This window comes from Nicotiana tabacum, chromosome 2 (genome assembly GCF_000715075.1).
Source record: "Nicotiana tabacum cultivar K326 chromosome 2, ASM71507v2, whole genome shotgun sequence".
In the NCBI taxonomy this organism is placed as follows: domain Eukaryota; kingdom Viridiplantae; phylum Streptophyta; class Magnoliopsida; order Solanales; family Solanaceae; genus Nicotiana; species Nicotiana tabacum.
The window spans coordinates 57,475,784-57,494,607 of NC_134081.1; the positions used below are offsets into that span (position 1 = coordinate 57,475,784).

Here is an 18,824-nt window from a genome sequence, read left to right on the forward strand (position 1 = left end):
TTGCTACTTTTGGAAGCCTGCAGCTCCTTGTCCCTGGAATCTGGAGTTGTTTTGTTACCATGCATTTGCAGTACCCCTAGGTGAACTCCATGAAAAACCGGGATGCTTTTGACCCATTGCATTGAAGTTATAATTTTCCACAACATTTACTTCCTCAGTTGAGGCCTGATACTCATGAGTAGGGTGTCATCTTCCACATATATCACAAGCTTCCTTATCTCTTTTGCCATGGCATCAAGTTGTACCTGCACAGATGTGTTAGCATCAACCTGGTGACAACATTCGCCCGTCTTCTTTTAGCACTTTCAGAGGGCCGTTGATTTGAATCTTCAGATAATTCATCGAGAATAGTGACTATCTCTTCTGGTGCATTTTTCATCAAAGAACCTCCAGCTGCATTACTCAATGTTCTACGTGAGGCCGGTGTCAAACTATCCCAAAAATCCTTGAGTTGCATCCAGAGTTCAATTCCGCTATGTTGACACTTTCGAACTAATTCCTTGAACCTCTCCCATGCTTCAAACACAGTTTCATTCTCTTTCTGGCAGAAGTTATGAATTTCTCTTCTAAACTTGCCCATCTTAGCTGAGGAGAAATAGTTATCAAGGAATTTTTTGGTCATCTCCTCCCATGTTCTAATTGATCCCTGGGGCAAGCTTCGAAGCCACTGTTTTGCATCATCTTTGAGAGTGAAGGGGAATGCCCTTAAGTAAACTGCATCTTGTGAAACACCATTGTATTGGAAGTTAATCATAATCTCCTCAAAGTCCATTAGATGTGTATTTGGATCTTCATTTGGCTTCCCTCTGAAGACATAATAGTTTTGCAGAGTTTGGAGAAACCCTTGCTTCAATTTGAAATTGTTTGCAGCCACTGGAGGTGGTCTAACACTTGATAATCCTTGGTTGTAGACCAGTCTAGCATAATCACCAAGTGGTCTCCCCGCCCCGGGAGGTATATTTCCGAGCCCTCTCCTCTTCATAGACAAGTTGTGCATTTCGAAAAGCATCTTCCTCCGCATCTCGTACAGCTTTTTCTCGTTGTTGGGCTGCCTCTCCTGCAGCCAAATCAACATTATCATCATCTCCAACCATAATTTTTTTGGTTGAGGATTGCCCAACCTTCTCTATATTCTCGGGGAGATTTCTTTCCTTCCTCAATTGTCGCAGTTGTTTCAGGATTTCTGGTTCGTATAGTAGTAATTCTTTCCCAGAAGATCGAGTCATGCACCAATATAACATGTAGCCTACGCACAGTTAAAAAGCACCAACGTAAAACGAAAAAAATAAAATAAAAGAAAAGAAAAATTCCTGAATTAGCACTACAAACTATTTCAAACACTATTGATTGCCAATCTCCGGCAACGATGCCAAAATTTGACGAGCGCAAAACACACACTTAAATATGCTCGCTAGTCGAATATAGTATAATATAATATCGTATCCTCAGGGATTGGAGTTAAATAGTATTATTGTAGTTTGTAGCTAGATTGCTATCCAAAATAATCAACAGTTTAGAATTATGTGATTTAAAACTAAAATTACCTAAGAATCTAAAGCTAATTGACAAATGACAGTCGAAGCAAAAGTAAGGAAGGAAGATATCAATGAGAGAAAATAGGGGTTGATTGGATAGGTGCAAGATAAATGTCTGGGATTTAACTCTAGTAAATTCACTTCTAATATTCAAGTGAGTCTCTCGAATTCACTCAATTATTAGTTCAAACGTTTAGTAGAACTCCTTTAAGCTCGGTGAAGATATGCAAGAATTCGTAGTGGATTGGTCTTTAGGAGAACCTCTTCTGATTATCCTCCTAACTAGGTTTAATCAATGATTAAACTAGCCTCTTTCGATTACTAAGAAGAATTAATGATCTCAACCCACAACATAATGCAAAGACATCACAAGTTATGCCTTCTCGATTACATAAATATGTGAATATAGATGCAACAATTAGAATACCCAAAATGATTCAATGCATAAAAACTAGAGTCATGAATTATCAATACACCAAATCCATCAATCCCTAAAGAGAACTACTCCATAGATATGGAGTAATTCATCACAAATATAAAGAAAAACATAAAACGATCCAAACTCTTGTCTTGAATGAGGATTTAATGATGAATCCCTTGTGCTTTCACTTCTCCACCTTCTCTCTAGCCTCCTTAGGTCTTAGATATGTCAAAAGTCCATAAAATAACGTTTTTACATGTATTTATACTAAGTAGGGTCGGGACCAGATGAAAACACATTTTCCTGTGCGAACTGGATAATAACTCTATAAAAATTGCACAGACACGCCGCATGGGGCGACGTGCCATGCGGGGCGGTTGTAGGAAAGTTCAGAGAGCTTGTTCTAACAGGCTTAAGGAAAACTGGACAGCCGCGACGCGCCACCCACCGTGGGTGTGGGACTTTCTCTGAGTACGGATATTTCTTGCTTTTTAGCTATCCCGACGTGGTTCTCGACCCCCGAATGCGATCCCGACTTATTCCCTTGGGCTTTTACTCAAACTTCAAAGCTCTAAATCACTCGAATTCATTCTATAACATCTACATAGCTCGAAATCACTCCTACAAGGTATTAAACATACAATTAGTGAAAAACACTAGCGATTAAAGCTCAAACTCAATTAAAGTGCAGTAAATTAGAGTGTAATAAGCGAGTAAAACACGATAATATAGCCTACCATTACCTGTAGCCTATCCGAAACACACCCGAGGCTCCCGGGACCCCATCCAATCACATCAACTAGTCCCAAAATATAACACAAACCTACTCGAGGCCTCAAATCACACCAAACAACATCAAAACTATGAATCGCACTTCTATTCAAGTCTAATGAACTAATGAACTTTCATCTTCTAAAACTCATGCCGAACCATGTCAAATCAACTCGGAATGACCTCAAATTTTGTATGCAGTCTCAAATGACAGAAAGGACCTATACCAACTCCCATAACTGAAATCTGAACCCGATATCAATAAAGACAACTCTCGGCCAAACCTATCAACCTGCCAAACCTTTAATTATCCAACTTTCGCCAATTCAAGCCAAAAGAATCTAGGAACCTCCAAATCTAAATCCAGACATACACCTAATTCCAAAATCACCATCCAAACCTAAAGGAACAGTCAAAACTCCGATCTGAGATCAAATATACAAAAGTCAAACTTGGTCAACTCTTCTAACTTAAAGCTTCTAAAATGAGAATCATTCTTCCAAATCAATTCCGAACCGCTCGAAAACCAAAACCGACCATACACGCAAGTCATAATACATGATATGAAGCTACTCACGGCCTCGAAACCATAAACGGAAATGCACATGATCAAAATAACCGGTCGGGTCATTACATTAATCTCCCAAAAATTCCTTTCCTCTTAAATCAACCTCCGAACGAGCCGAATCTATCTAAATACAACTCAATAACGTCAAACAAAGCCATAGAAATCAAACCCAAATAATAAAGATCGAATCTTTGATCAATTGCACAAAGTCAACCCAAAAGGTCAACCCAGGCTTATCTTCCGGAACCCGACAAAATTCACAAATCCTGAGCACTCATTCGAATACGATATAAGTTTTATCCAAAACCGATTCCAAATCAGGGTTCAAATCTCTATTTTTTATTTTAAAAAAGTTTTGCCAAAACCCCTAATTTCTCTCTCTTAGATTCACCATTCAAATGCCAAAATCGAAGGTAAAATCATGAAATAAAATCAAATCCAAATCAAGAACGCTTACCCCAATCCAGGCGGTGAAAATTGCCTAAAGCATCTCCCAAATCAGAGCTCCCAATCTCAAAATATGATAAAATGAATCCTCGATACAAATATGCACTACCTAGTGCTTTCGCACTTGCGGTGAAATTTGCCGCTTTTGCGACAAAATTCTTGCTTTTGAGGGTTCACTTACACCCTGACCCCTCGTTCATGTGGTCCATGCTCCGCTTCTGCGATATCGTATGTGTGACCAAAAAGTTTGCTTCTTCCTACTCCGCATCTGTGCCCTTTACACCGTATATATGCTTTCGCAGATGCGCAAAACTATCCGTACCTGATTAGTTATTCTTTGCTTCTGCATCCATATGTATGCTTCTGGGATTCGCAGATGCGGATAATTTCTCACAGGTGCGAAGACACCAGAACTGAGTTGCCAACTAGCTCCAAATTGATCTGAAATTCGTCCGAAACGCACCCTAGGCCTTCGGGACCCCATCTAAACACACCAAACAATCCCACAATCTAACACGGACCTACTCGAGGTCTCAAATCACATAAAATAACATCAAAACTATAAATCGCACTTCAATTCAAGCTTAATGAACTAATCAAATTTTTAACTTCCAAAACTCATGCTGAACCATGGCTATCCAACTCGGAATCACCTCAAATCTTTTATACAAGTTCTAACTGACATAACGAACCTATTCCTATTTCTAGAAAAATAATCTGAACCCGATAACACCAAAGTCAACTCACGGTCAAACCTATGAATCTTACAAACCTTCAAATTTTTAATTTTCGCCAAATAGAATCAAATCAAGCTAGGGACCTCCAAATCCAAATCCAGACATATGTCTAGGTCCAAAATTACCATACAACCCTATTGGGACCATCAAAATACCATTCCGGGGTCGTTTACATAAAAGTCAAACCTCGGCCAATTTTTATAACTTAAGCTCCCAACCTTGGAACTAAATGTTTCAGTTTATTCAAAAATTTTCCAAAACCTAACCAACCATCCCGCAAGTGACAAAATAACAAAAGCATACGGGAAGCAACAAGTAGGGGAACGGGGCTCAAATACATAAAATGACCGGCCGGATCATTACAATCAGATAAGTCAGCAAGAATAAATAAAAGATGAACAACTCCAGTAGTACATATCAGTAATGTGAATCATAACAACAAGAGTAATAATTATGATTCTAAGAAACTAATGATCAGAGCATAATCCTTACACCGAGTCTACATTGTTGCACCCTATTTTGCACAGGTCAAAATAAAATACAATTTGTGATTTCTCTGAGATTGATAAAAGAAAAGTCGCTGCCTAATATTTAAAGATATAATAGGGTACCTATAAGTCTATAAAGATCATTATCCTAATGTTTCACTAAACCAATGAGAATTTGAGTAAGAGTTCTAGTTAATTCTAAGTGAAAGGTGTTAGGCATCCCTTAAAATTTACATAAAGTAGTTTCTTAAAATTTAGGCTAAGTATGTGGAAGGAATTGTTTATATCCTAATTAATTTTTAAGTTACTAAGTGGGTTTTATACGAAAACTTATATAAGTGATGAAGTATTTACTAAAAAACTGGATCTACAAAAGATGTGTTTGGTTTAAAACAATGTTGCATGACTTAGTTGAAAAATGAAGATTTATTTCGAGGATGTAGGCTTGTGTTGATGCTCGAACCTTTTGTGTATCAAATGGGATATGAAAATGAGTTGTGCCTTGGCCTTTTTGAAGATCGTTTGGCATAATTATTTTAATTTTTCAAAATGATTATTTATCTTTATGAAATCCGGATTTGATTTGTATTGTAGAGTTGCTACCCTTTCCAAAAATGTTTGGGCCGTCGAGTTTTGCCTAAGTAGTTCACTTGAAGACTTTTTCCAAAAATCATTCTTTTCGTTTGAATTATGCACGTAAAATTCGTTAGAAAATACAATTTGGTGATGTGCTTAGCAATTGAAATATATGTTTAGATTACGAGGATTACTAATCTTATGAGATGTCAGATTACGTTACCTCTTGTCCTATAAGGTTAATCATCTTAGAGTCGCATCTAAATAATCACAAAAAATGAAAGGACATATAATATCAATGTTAGTCTTTCAAATACAATACCTATATAAAAACAGGCCAATGACATATAAAGTAAGGGAGGGAATTAGCTCTGGTATTGGGCTGACAATTAGTCAGGCCCAATTTAGGCAGTAGCTAAAACTTCCAACGGACAGCAGACGTAAACCAAGGAGGCAGCCCAACTCAGTGGCTTAGTCATGGGACAGAGTTCACCATGAACTCCACAAGCCAATTGATTCATGCAAAGAAAGAGGAGAATTTCATTAGCATTTGCATATGAGACATATAATATACAGAATCATGAAAAGAAAATATAAACATAGTCTACAGAATAAAACTAAGTAGAAATTTGAACGACCCAAAATTCAACTAGTCGTGATGGTACCTAACCCAACTCGCTAGGTAAGCCCAATAATAGTCAACACAGTTCTAATAAAATAAAAGTGAACAACAAATGATATAACCGAATTCCATACAATATCCCAAGGACTGATAGTACAACTCATGAGCTACTAAGACTGGATTTTTGCACAAGCTGATATGAACTAAATACAACTTCTGTTTGAAATGTACATAAACGGAACTCAACTCTAAAACTACCCAGGGACAAGTGGAAGCTAAATCTGAAAGGCAGGTACATATCCAGTGTCAGCTCCCATCATCCACCGCATCTCAGCTCCAAGATCTGCACGCAAGATGCAGAAGTGTAGTATGAGTATAACTGACCTCATGTACCCAGTAAGTATCTTGACTAACCTCGGTGAAGTAGTGACGAGGCTTTTAGGTTAAAAGATACTCATTGATATAACCTGTGCAGTAGAATTTGCAATAGAAACAATACTAGAACGTAGCAGAGAAGAGTACAAGAACAAATATGCGAAGCAGTAAATGATTACCAAAAGAGTCAATAATTATCAATATCACAACCAATCCTGCGATGACCGCCAGACTATGTTAGTAAACCTAGAACTTTCATAGTGTGAGAAATATACTCAAGATATCAAATCAAATGACACGGTAACACCCTTCGTGCGTTTATCACATCCTCACCAAATATATGAATGTATTTCAAATCAAATGACATGGCAACACCCTTCGTGCATTTATTTATTCCTCATCAAGAATATGCATAACAGTACCAACCAGGTGAAAAAAATACCAATAATGGTAACGACAAAGTGGAAAGTATACATGTAGCATTAACGAACAAGGCAGCGCATATGGACAACGGTAACAGAATAGGTGAGAGGCATAGAAGTAATGATAGCAATTAAGATAAGAGAACATAAATTTCACTAACTAACATGGTAGAAAGCTTATATGAAAGTGCAACAAATGAGAAATGGCATAAATGTAGATATAACAAATAGGAAGAAAAGCATGATCTTTATAAGCTAAGTAAAATAGAAGGCATGGATAACTAACATGGTAGAAGGCTTATACGAAAGTTCAACACATGAGAAATGGCATAGATATAGATATAATAAACAAGAAGAAAAGCATGATCTTTATAAGCTAAACAGATAGAAGCATGGATAATACAACAACAATTTAGGTAGAGGACAAAGACAGAACAGCAACGATAAGTCACATAGCAAACATAGGTACAATAGTAACAACTCAAGATAAAGGCATAAATGTATACACAAGAAAAAGACATCACAATATAATGCATGTCTCTTTTCCTCGCCTGCACAAAAATACTCTTCGTACCATGAACACATGATAATATAAAAATAATGGCACGACATCACCCTTCGTGCTCTCATCCTCGCATGATAATGTAAATACAATGGCACAGCATCACCCTTCGTATTTTACTCTCTTCCTCACATGATAATATATATGAAATGGCATGGCATCGCCCTTCATGCTTTACACTCTTCCTCACATGACAATGTATATGCAATGGCACGATAAACAAACTTTCAGCAATAGAGGAGGCCCAATGTGATGTCTTAACTTATATCCACATGACACACTTTAAGAATTCAGATTAGTGTAAGTACAGACAATTTCATAATAACACAGATATATCCTCAAACAATTATTAAGAATTGAATCACAGACTTAGGTCAAATGCCATGAACAATCAAAGTCCTAATACATGCTTCAATTTTGACAGTATCTTTAGTAGGTTAAAGTACATGGTGTAGAGCTATATTATCACAGACTGATCATATCGTCCCAAAATTTTAAAGAAAACTTTAATATGGCTCAGAAATCAATTCAGGATCATGCAATTCATCTACATAATTCTTTGGGGATCACTGCCCCAAACAATAGGATAAGAGAGATTCACACAGTAAAGATTGGCAATCATATATTCCTATGAGCATGTTTGTCATGTTAAAGATGATTTCTAGTTTAAGGTATTAACTATAGTTTTACAATAAGCGAACCTTTTAAAGCATGCACTCACTTATTAGGTTCCTAGAAGATATAACACTTCACTAAGATTAGACAAGAACACAACAATGACAAGAATGGCCTTCCACACCTAGCAAGTCTAAACCATCATGAATCAGGAATTACAGGAAGCCCAAACAATCTCAGGATTGTCATTTAACAATAGTCAGACACTTAGTTCAAGATCACTCTTTTACTGAGTGTTAAGTAATCTAGGTTAAGTAAATTCAGATTTGAAAGTAATCCCATAAAGAAGTCATGCTAATAGTAAATAACAGAAGCCATCAACAAGGTAATCAAATCATTTGGTTTTAAAGCAAAGGTCTTATTGGCATGATATCTACAATATGATAGTACATAGCAAGAAAGATAGAATTTTTAACCAAACTATCAAATAACCTAGAACCAGTGTTTAGAAAAGCGATCGCTTCGTCGCTTTAAGCGCGAAGCGACGCGACGCGACTTAGTGTCGCTTCTAGCTGCCTGAGGCGACTCGACCGAGGGAAGCGCACGCTTCAACGGAGGAATCGACGAAGCGACGAAGCGAGTAAAGCGACGAAGCGATCGCTTCTGTTAAAAAAGCGCAGAGGGCCCTTTTTTAAAAAAAAAAACTTTGGGTCTATTTTTTAATTATACAAAACAGACCCTAAATTGACAAAAATTGGCCATTTCTTCTTCTCTCTTCTTCGATCGAGGTCGACCAAAGCCTAGGGTTCAACTTCATCGACATTGCTGACCAATCCAGGTAATTTTCTTCTTCTCTTTTTTTTCTTTCTTCTTTCTTTCTTCTTCTTGCTCCCGTCAGATTCTGCTTTTTTTTCTTTCTTTTTCCTTCTTTCTTCCTTCTTCTTCTTCGTTTATCTCTGAGACTCTGACAGTCCAGTTTGCACTGTTCAGACTTCAGCGTCTTCTTCTTCCTTTTATCTCTAACCCATTTTATTTTTTTCCCCCTTTTATTCTTCTTATTTATTACTTTTAATATGTATTTTAGTTTATAAAATTAATTATTATTTATATATGTTATATTTTTCAGTTTATTTGATTTTTTTAATGTATATTTCAGCATATAAAATTAATTATTATTTATATATGTTATATTTTTCAGTTTATTTGATTTTTTAATGTATATTTCAGTATATAATATTAATTATTATTTATATATGTTATATTTTCAGTTTATTTGATTAATTTTATATGTATTTCATTTTAGAAAATTAATTATTATATATATATGTTATATTTTAGTTTATTTGATTTTTTAATGTATATTTCAGTATATAAAGTTAATTATTATTTATATATGTTATATTTTTCAGTTTATTTGATTAATTTTATATGTATTTCACTTTAGAAAATTAATTATTATATATATATATATATGTTATATTTTAGTTTATTTGATTTTTTTAATGTATATTTCAGTATATAAAATTAATTATTATTTATATATGTTATATTTTTCAGTTTATTTGATTTTCTTAATGTATTTTTCAGTATATAAAATTAATTATTATATATATGTTATGTTTTCAGTTTATTTGATTAATTTTATATGTATTTCATTTTAGAAAATTATATATGTTATATTTTAGTTTATTTGATTTTTTTAATATGTATTTCGGTTTATAAATTATTATATATATTATATGTATTTTCAGTTTATTTGATTATGTATTTTCTTATATCTTAATAGGGATTTCAAAATGTCTCAAAGATCGAAAGATAAAGACCCGGCTTGGCGATATGGCGATAGAGTTAATGAGAAGAATACAAATATTGTATGCAAGTTTTGTAACAAGATTACAACGGGTGAAATTTATCGCTTTAAATTCCATCTTATTGGTGGCGATAGAAACGTCACAAGTTGTCCGAAATGTCCACCGGAGGTGAGGGATGAAATAAAGAATTTTGTTGAGAAGAAGAAGGAGCAAAAAAATCAAATGAGTCATCAACCATTGGTGACCAATCTTGATGATGATGGTGATGATGATATTGAAGAATTGTCACTTCCAACAAAACGGGGAAGAGATGCAATCTCTTCAAGCCATGGATCGACGGGTACGAGTAGGACTAAAGGTCCTATAGATTGCTATTTCCCAAAGAAGCCGGAAGGAAAGAGCGGTAGAAAAGATGTACAAAAAATTGCTAAGGACATTTTGAGGGATCGTGCAGTTAGAGCTTTTGCACGATGGGTCTATGATGCTGGGCTCCCCTTCAATTATGTCAACTATACTGACACTTTTGGAGACTTTATTGAGGCCGTTGGTCAATACGGACCTGGAATGAAGCCTCCTACTTATCATGAAATCAGAGGTCCTTATCTAAATAAAGAAGTGGAGGAGACTAATAAAATTGTGAAGGAACATAAAGTTGCGTGGAACAAGTATGGCTGCTCCATTATGATGGATAAGTGGACGGCAAGAACTGGAAAAATGATTATTAACGTGTTGGTGAATTCTCCCAAGGGAAGTTTGTTTCTTGAGTCCATTGATGCTAGCGACTCATCCACTGACCACATCAAAATGTTCACCTTGTTTCAGAACACCATTGAAAAGACTGGCCCAAGAAAAGTTGTTCAAGTGGTCACTGATAATGCGAGTGAAAATGTGAAAGCGGGTGGCATGGTGGAAGGAGCGTACAAGAATGTCTATTGGACTCCATGTGCGGCTTATTGTATCAACTTAATCTTCGGGGACATTTTCAAGGAAAAACCCTTCTCTACAGTTTTTGGCCAGGGCGTTAGGGTACATTCTTATATTTCTCAGCGGCCCTTGTTATTGAATATGATGAGAAGATTCACCGGACAAAAAAATTTGGTGAAACCGGGCAAGACAAGGTTCGCCACTACTTTCTTGACTTTACATAGTATCCACTTGCAAAAATCCAATTTGAGAAAGTTGTTCACTTCAGAGGAATGAAGCAAGAGTAAATTTGCAAAGGAAAGTACAGGGAAAGATGTTGCACGCATTATTCTTTCTTATTCTTTTTGGAATAATGTCCTTCATGCTCTTAAAATTGGTGGCCCTTTGGTTAAAGTACTCCGTTTGGTGGATGGGGAGCAAAAACCACCAATGGGCTACTTCTATGAAGCTATGGATAGGGCCAAGGAGGTTATTCAAGCATCATTCACTGATGAGCAGAAATATGCAAAGGTCTTTCAGATCATTGATGCAAGATGGAGTGAGCAACTTCATAGACCTTTGCATGCAGCTGGACTTATTCTGAACCCGTCACTCTTTTATGATCAGCATGAGAATAATTCATTGGCTAGAGAAGTGTGGACAGGATTCCATGAGGTTGTTATCAAGTTGACCCCAGATGAAGACATGCAAGAAAAGATAGTAGATCAGCTTGCTATTTACAAGGCAGCTGAGGGACTTTTTAAGCTCCGACTTGCTATTAAACAAAGAAAGACGAAATCGCCAGGTGACCAAGTGCTTCTATATTTTATAGCTCTAACTTTAATGTATTTTTTATACTTATTAACTCTTGAATTTTTTTTTCACTTCTATAGTTGAGTGGTGGGACCAATATGGTGTAGAGACTCCGGATTTACAGACTTTCGCCATCAGAGTTCTAAGTTTAACTTGTAGCTCATCCGGATGTGAAAGGAACTGGAGCGTTTTTGAACACGTGAGAAATAAAAAGAATTATTTCGTGTTTTGAGATAAAGTAAATTATAACTCAATTGTCCCAACTCCTACTAATTAGTTGACATATCTTGTTTGCAGATTCATACAAAGAAGAGGAATCGACTAACCTTGAAGCGCCTCCATAATCTAGTGTTCATAAAATACAATAGAGCATTGAGGCGTCGCTACAACCACCGCAACCTAATTGATCCAATTCTTTTGGACAATATTGATAAGGCTAATGAGTGGCTAACCGGAGTCCCCGAAAATTGTGAAGATGAAGAAGTATTTGAAGGCGATTCTAATTTCACTTGGGGTGATGTTGCGGTTGCTAGTGGAGTTGGGGAGAATCCTTATGGTTTAAGGGGGAATACTTCAAGTTCAAGCTCGATTAGGAAGGGAAAAAGTGTGGCTACTACAAGTCGATCCCTATCCCTAATTGATGAAGATGAAAGTAATCATGAAGAGGAAGAGGAGGGGGAGGAGGAAGATGACGAGCAATATGAAGATAATAGAGGAATTCAAGATTTTGACAATCTTGAAGAAGAACAAGAAGAGTAGAAGAATAAGAGGTTGATTCTAGTAATTTAGTAGCTTTGATTTTGACAATTTGAACTTTTTGATTATTTATAATTTTATATTATGTCTTTGCAAGGTTTACATTATGTTTTTTAAGAATTGCGCTTCACTTTAATAAAGCGTGCACTTCGCTTTTGAAGCGAGGCGAGCCCTTGTCGCTTTTTTGCGCTTCTCGCTCTTAAAAACACTGCCTAGAACAACAATACACAATCAATAGGCCAGACAGTGTTTCCTTATGTCATTAAGGTATTCTAGGTATGGTTTTCCTTAAAAATAGAGTTACTAAACATATTAGGACATGTATTCAAGTTTCATTACATGCTCTATATTCATGTTAGCATGATAAACAAGACTACTGCTAATAAGACTTCAATCTGTCAAGTATACTAACAAGAGAGGGCATGCATACTACTAATGAAAGACACCAATTAGCTAACAAGATAATGTAAGAATCTGAACGACTAACAACAAAGAACCAGTGGCTAAGCAGAAATGAACATAAGAAACAGGATTCAGTGGTCACCAAGAGGCATTTGTTAGCTAAACAAAACAACATAGGAGACAAACATAAGTATTAACAGGGAATATCAATTAGTTAAGTAGAAATCAACACGAGCGGCAAAACATAATTGAGAGAAACATGATGACTAAATGAATAACATGAGAGAGAGAGAGAGTAGACAGACAATTAAGAGAGAAATATCATATAATCAAATAGAACAACCTGAGAAAAACTATAAAAAATAAACCTGACTAGTTGAAGTAATATTAGAGGTCTACTGACCTTCCTTGGGGCAGAAAACAAAGTAGTTACTCTTAGTCGTTTAAGAACCAGTACTCACCACCAACAGAAACGAAAGAAAGAAAAGATGTTTAGGAAAATTCACTGAATACTTAAAGAAACTTAAAGTGTAGAGCATTTACTGGGGTTTTTTGGTAGTTGTGTGAGTTGGTGAGGGAATTAAATCCCGATATTTATAGCTACGATTGGGGCATTAGGGTTTGCCTTTGAATTTTAAAAATCAGTAGAAGACATAAATTGATGATGAGCACTGATGAAATTGTATGACGAAATCAAATTATAAAATAAGAAATCAGAAGGGGAAACTAGGGTAAGGATTTTACCTATTAAGAAATAATGATCGAACTATCCGTTTGAGGCCAACGGGCCGTTGGACAAAGCTGATATCCAGATGTCCCTTCGTTTGACTTCTGGATCGTCGTATGTCATAATGAGGTAGGCGAATCCATAGAAATCTGGAATGCACGCCATATATTGATGGCAATTTAAACAAAAGAGAGATGAAATGATGAGATTTAGGCTTTTCACATTTGGGTTAGGGTTTCAGGTTTGAGGTTTGAAAATAGGTGATGGAAAGGGGAAATATTCTGCTGGATTCTTGGCTTATTGGGGAGAATAATGAAGTTGCAGTTGTCTCTTAGTGACATTGCACTAATTTGTGCAAGGTTTCATAGATTTACAGGAGTGAGAGTTTGAAGAGGATAAGAGAAGAAAGGGGAAAGGGGGCGGCTGGTGAATAAGAGTGTCTCTAGGGTTTGGGGGGTTTGGTTAGTTTAAAATGGGAGAATGATCCTGGGCCATTGGATCAATTAGATCAACAGCTCAGGTTTTTTTGTCTGTAAAATAAAAGGAAAAATAGTTATGGGGACGAATTAAGAGCTGTTGGATTTTGATCCAACGGTAGAGATAAGGACCAACGAAATTTTAAAAAAGAGTAAAAACGTAAACAATCTGGTTCATTGAGGGATTTGATAAACGGTCCAGATTAATTATATTTGTTTTATGAGGGATTTTGGAGGGGTGACGTGGCGGAATGGGATTGATGGAGATGGGATGACGCGGATTGCCAAAGGGGAATGGGTAGTGTGGGCTTGGCCGGGTCATGGGCATTTTGGGCAAGTGTTTGGGCCAAATTGGTTGGGTATTGAGGTAAAATTGGAATTAACTTCATGGACACTTTAATTAAAACCCATAAATTGCAATTGTAGCCTATTTTAAATATGTCACGACCCAATTCTCACTATAGATCGTGATGGCGCCCAACATCATTGTTAGGCAAGCCAACAGTGAACTATCAACTTAATTATCCATTTTTATTATTTTTGGAATTATGGGTTTTATTAAGTAAAGTAAATTAGGCTTAGAAAAACATGGAGATATAAAGCATTAATAAAAACATAAAATTAAAAGGTGACAATAAAAGATAAATATCATAACCATCTACTAAAAATTTCCAGAACCCAGTATCACAAGTACATGAGCATCTACTAGGGAGTATAATACTAATACAACCTCTGTTTGGAATATACAATAGACAGGATAAAATAACTGAATATGATGGAGACTCTGTGTGATGCAGATCGTATTCATGGAATGCATATCACCATAAAGTTCCCTCCGTAGTTGCGCCTATGCGCCTAGATGACCACCAACAATACATGTCTTAGTACATGCACCTTTGGTGCAGAAGTGTAGCATGAGTACGTAAATCAACGCGAACCCAGTAAGTATCTAGCTTAATCCCTAAGAAGTAGTGACGAGGGGTCGACATCGATACTTGCTAGTGGTCACATAAATCAAGTGTAGTAAAAAGTAGACAAGCAAGAAGAATGGTATGTAAATAGTGAAAACAGATATGGGTACATAATACGATCCCCAACTGAACAGCAAACACAAGGTCCTCAAATACCAGATACTTCCTAAAATGGAATACGTAACGGTCAATACCAAATCAACGATCACGTCTCAAGTTAGGAAAACTCATAATACACTAACTCTTTATCACATACTTTGCCCGATTATGCCGAGGCAAGCGACCCGATCCCATAAGAGGAAAGGCACGAATTCTTGTTGTAGCGTATGGCCCGATCCCAGCTGAGGCGTTTCGCCCAATCCTATAATCGTGTACACTGCCGAGGGTCGACCGGCACAAACCGTAGATGCATCTCATATTACTTCCGAGGAGAACGGCCCGATCCAATAATGATATTGCTAAGGCGTTCAGCCCGATCCCATAGGAATAGTGAAGATTTGACGGGTCATTGGCCCCACTCCCGAATATATGTGCGAGTTGTGAAATTCAGGAAACTTTCACACAAATACGTACAACACGGGAGAAATCCGTAAAAGGAAGTGTAATCTCTACTAATATCAAGTAGCTCACCATATATCACAAATCATAAGTCCGATTATTTACACAAGTCTAGTCTCAGGAAAGAACATAAATTAAAGCAATTAAACAGGCAAGAATCACTAAAATATTGCATTTAAGGTATGATGTGAGTCTAAATCTACCCAGACCTAATTAGGAATTCTTACATACGCACGGACACTCGTCACCTCATACGTGAGTAGCCCCACAACATGTAGCACATAGCAAATATAATACATACGGGATAAATTCCTCCTCAGAAGGTTAGACATGAGACTTACCTCACTCCGAAATTCGATAATCGGCTCCAATGCCTCTCTAACACCTCAAACCGATGCCAAACGATTTGAAACTAATCAAACAATGTGAAAACCAATTAAAATATACTCCAACATCCATAATTTAACAATTAGAAAGAAATTTCCAACTCCTCACGAAAAGTCAACAAAGTCAACCCCCGGGCTCACGCGCTCGTATTTCGAAAATTATCGAAAATAAATATTACCCATAACTTATATAGTATATATCAAGATAATCATCCAAATCAAGGTTTTACCATTTCACAACTTTGGAGCTCAAAACCCAATTTCAACAATCCAAACACGGATAAAAATGATAACCAATGAAAATAATCATGGAAAAACATAAAAATAAAGGTTAGATATTTACCCTCTTGTTGAGACGAGAACAACGCCGTGAACATCACCTCAAACGGAACTCTAGAACCCATGATATGCTCAAAATACTAAAATACTCGGTTTAAAACACTACCCATGTGATTTTTGCTCATCACCTTCACGGGATACTTTTGCGTTCGCGAAGAACAATTTCTCGCATTGACCAGTCAACACAAAATTCCTTCTTCATGTTCATGGGACCTCCCTCGCATTCGCAAATAACAAAAGTTCGCACCAGAAACCAATAATCTTTTCCGATACGGAAATAGGCATAACTTTTTCATACGACCTCGGAATTCGACGATTCTTATTGTTATGGCTTCGTAATTACGATATGAATCTATTGGTTCAATATAATCACAAATAAAATATCGTTTTCTCAATATGGTAACCTTTATGCCAAATGAAAGGATGTTGAAATATCAAATAAGAGCACGACACAATCCAAACCTATCTGAAACTCACCGGAATTTAACCAAAACTTGTGGACAAGTCCAAAATCATCATACAAACCTGTTGAAACTTTTAAATCATGAATCCAAACTCGTTTAGTCCACTATTTGACCGTGGTCAACTCATTTTCTTAAACTTAACTAGTATGCAACTTAAGTGTCTGAATCACTCTTAAACATTCCAGATCATGAACAACCTTCACCCACAAGTTCCAATCAATAAAGTGAAACTATCTAAGGTCCCAAAACACCAATCGGAGTCCGATAACACCAAAGTACACTCTAAGTCAAACTTAGAAAATTTCAAACCTTCAAAATGCAAACTTCCGATAATAAGCATTGAATCGCTCTCGGACCATCCGATACTCAACCCGAACATACGCCCAAGTCCGAAATCACCTTATGAACCTATAGGAACCTTCAAATACTGATTCCGAAGTCGTTTAATCAAAAGTCAAACATTGGTCAACTCTTCCAACTTAAAGCTTTTGAATTGAGAGTTATTCTTCCAAATCAATTCTGAATTTCTAAAAAATCAAATTCGACTACACGTGTAAGTCATAATACATGAAGTGAAGCTACTCAAGGTCTCAAACTGCCGAACGACATGCTAGAGCTCAAAACGACCGGTCAGATCGTTACATTCTCCCCACTTAAACATACGTTCATCCTCGAACGTGCCAAGAATTCCAAAGTTGCCAAAATCACTGCATAACACCTCGTGCACCTACCCGTGCCACCACAATTCATATAAGCATATTAGTTCAACCCCGACTGAAGATTCTTCCTGCCGCCTCAACCTACAAGCCTTAGAACCAAATTCCAACATCCGGAATTCCTTGAAGATCCAATTTTTTTGCATCTATACAGTGTATCAATCTTCACAAGCTATACCAAAACATACATATACACCCGAGTTGTAATCCACACAACACATCACATAATTCAGATGCCCGTAATATACCTCATAGCACATGTAAGCCTTGCTCTAATCCACACAATACTGCAACGATGAAAGAGATGTACAGAATCTCATAACCACCCATCAAAAGAATAACTCATGGAATCTCTCCGTTCAAAAAGAACCATTTCCTCATTCTGAACTGATTAGTGACATTTTCCTTCCAATACACATTATATATATCTGATTGCACTGATTCTAGGTCCCTCAACCTCGTCTCACCCAGTACAAGCTGATCGGGCAATGAGCCACCTCAAACACCGTCTAAAATCTCATACAACGCCATTAATATGCCAACAAGACACAACTCGAATATGACCAATAAGGAAAATTGAACTTAGGTAAAGAACTATCCAACCCGCATAACATATAAAACAACTAGACAAACACTATGAACCTATCTCAGAGATGAGGAACAAGCACACAAAATAAGTAAAATGAACCGTACCCAATAGCTCCATGTTGTAGTGTGTAACCCGATCCACAAATGATACCCATGGCGGCGTGCCACCCTATCCACACATAACAATCAAAAAGGAAATACCCATCAAACCAAAATTCTCATACCCACTAAACACATGTATACCAAGCATAAGCACGCCAAGTGCATAAACATAATCCTGTGGAGACGGATAGCGTCAAGCGCTAAAAAAGTAAAGCACGACTAATTTGCATCAAACAACCAACATCTCGAGAGTCATCTCACTCATATAATACCACAAGCTACACATGATCACAACACACGTATGAATAATGAAGCCGTCTCACAACTCACATGGCATAAGAGAGTAACACATGAAATAGACGGCAACAGGAATAACATCCACTACGCCTGAAGACTCATCCATAAGCAATGCTATATTGAATAAGCATGTCTGATCTGGTGTAGAATACACATTCACATTAGGCCTATCAAGGGGCCTCAAAGCCGATTCTGACCATCCCAAAATAGGTCAACAACCTTCTAGAGATCCACGATAACCCTGTCCATGACACATACGATCAACCGTCAAATCCAGAACAAACTTCCACAATCCGCAACCAAAGGAGTAGAGTGTCAGTCAGACATAAACTCTCCAATTAGTGACAGTTCAGAATCTTTATACCTGATTTTAATC

The 18,824-nt window shown here is 36.8% G+C and overlaps 1 protein-coding gene, 1 long non-coding RNA gene and 1 other non-coding gene across 3 annotated transcripts; 2 read left to right on the forward strand and 1 right to left on the reverse strand.

Annotated features, from left to right (window-relative positions):
* The first annotated feature begins 467 nt into the window (after positions 1-467).
* On the forward strand, positions 468-574 carry LOC142173903 (small nucleolar RNA R71). Its single transcript, XR_012703259.1, has one exon. It is a non-coding gene; the product is annotated as a small nucleolar RNA R71 (small nucleolar RNA).
* Positions 575-6,256: 5,682 nt separating this feature from the next.
* LOC142170760 (uncharacterized) lies at positions 6,257-14,187 on the reverse strand. The gene is made up of 2 exons (XR_012700250.1): positions 13,569-14,187; positions 6,257-6,508 (listed from the first exon to the last, which is right to left on the reverse strand). It is a non-coding gene; the product is annotated as an uncharacterized LOC142170760 (long non-coding RNA).
* LOC107780364 (uncharacterized) lies at positions 11,304-13,095 on the forward strand. Its single transcript, XM_016600887.2, has 3 exons — positions 11,304-11,658; positions 11,747-11,865; positions 11,964-13,095. Exons 1-3 carry the CDS (start codon positions 11,304-11,306, stop codon positions 12,423-12,425), a joined length of 936 nt encoding a protein of 311 aa, XP_016456373.2. The 3' UTR covers positions 12,426-13,095.
* Positions 14,188-18,824: the final 4,637 nt, after the last annotated feature.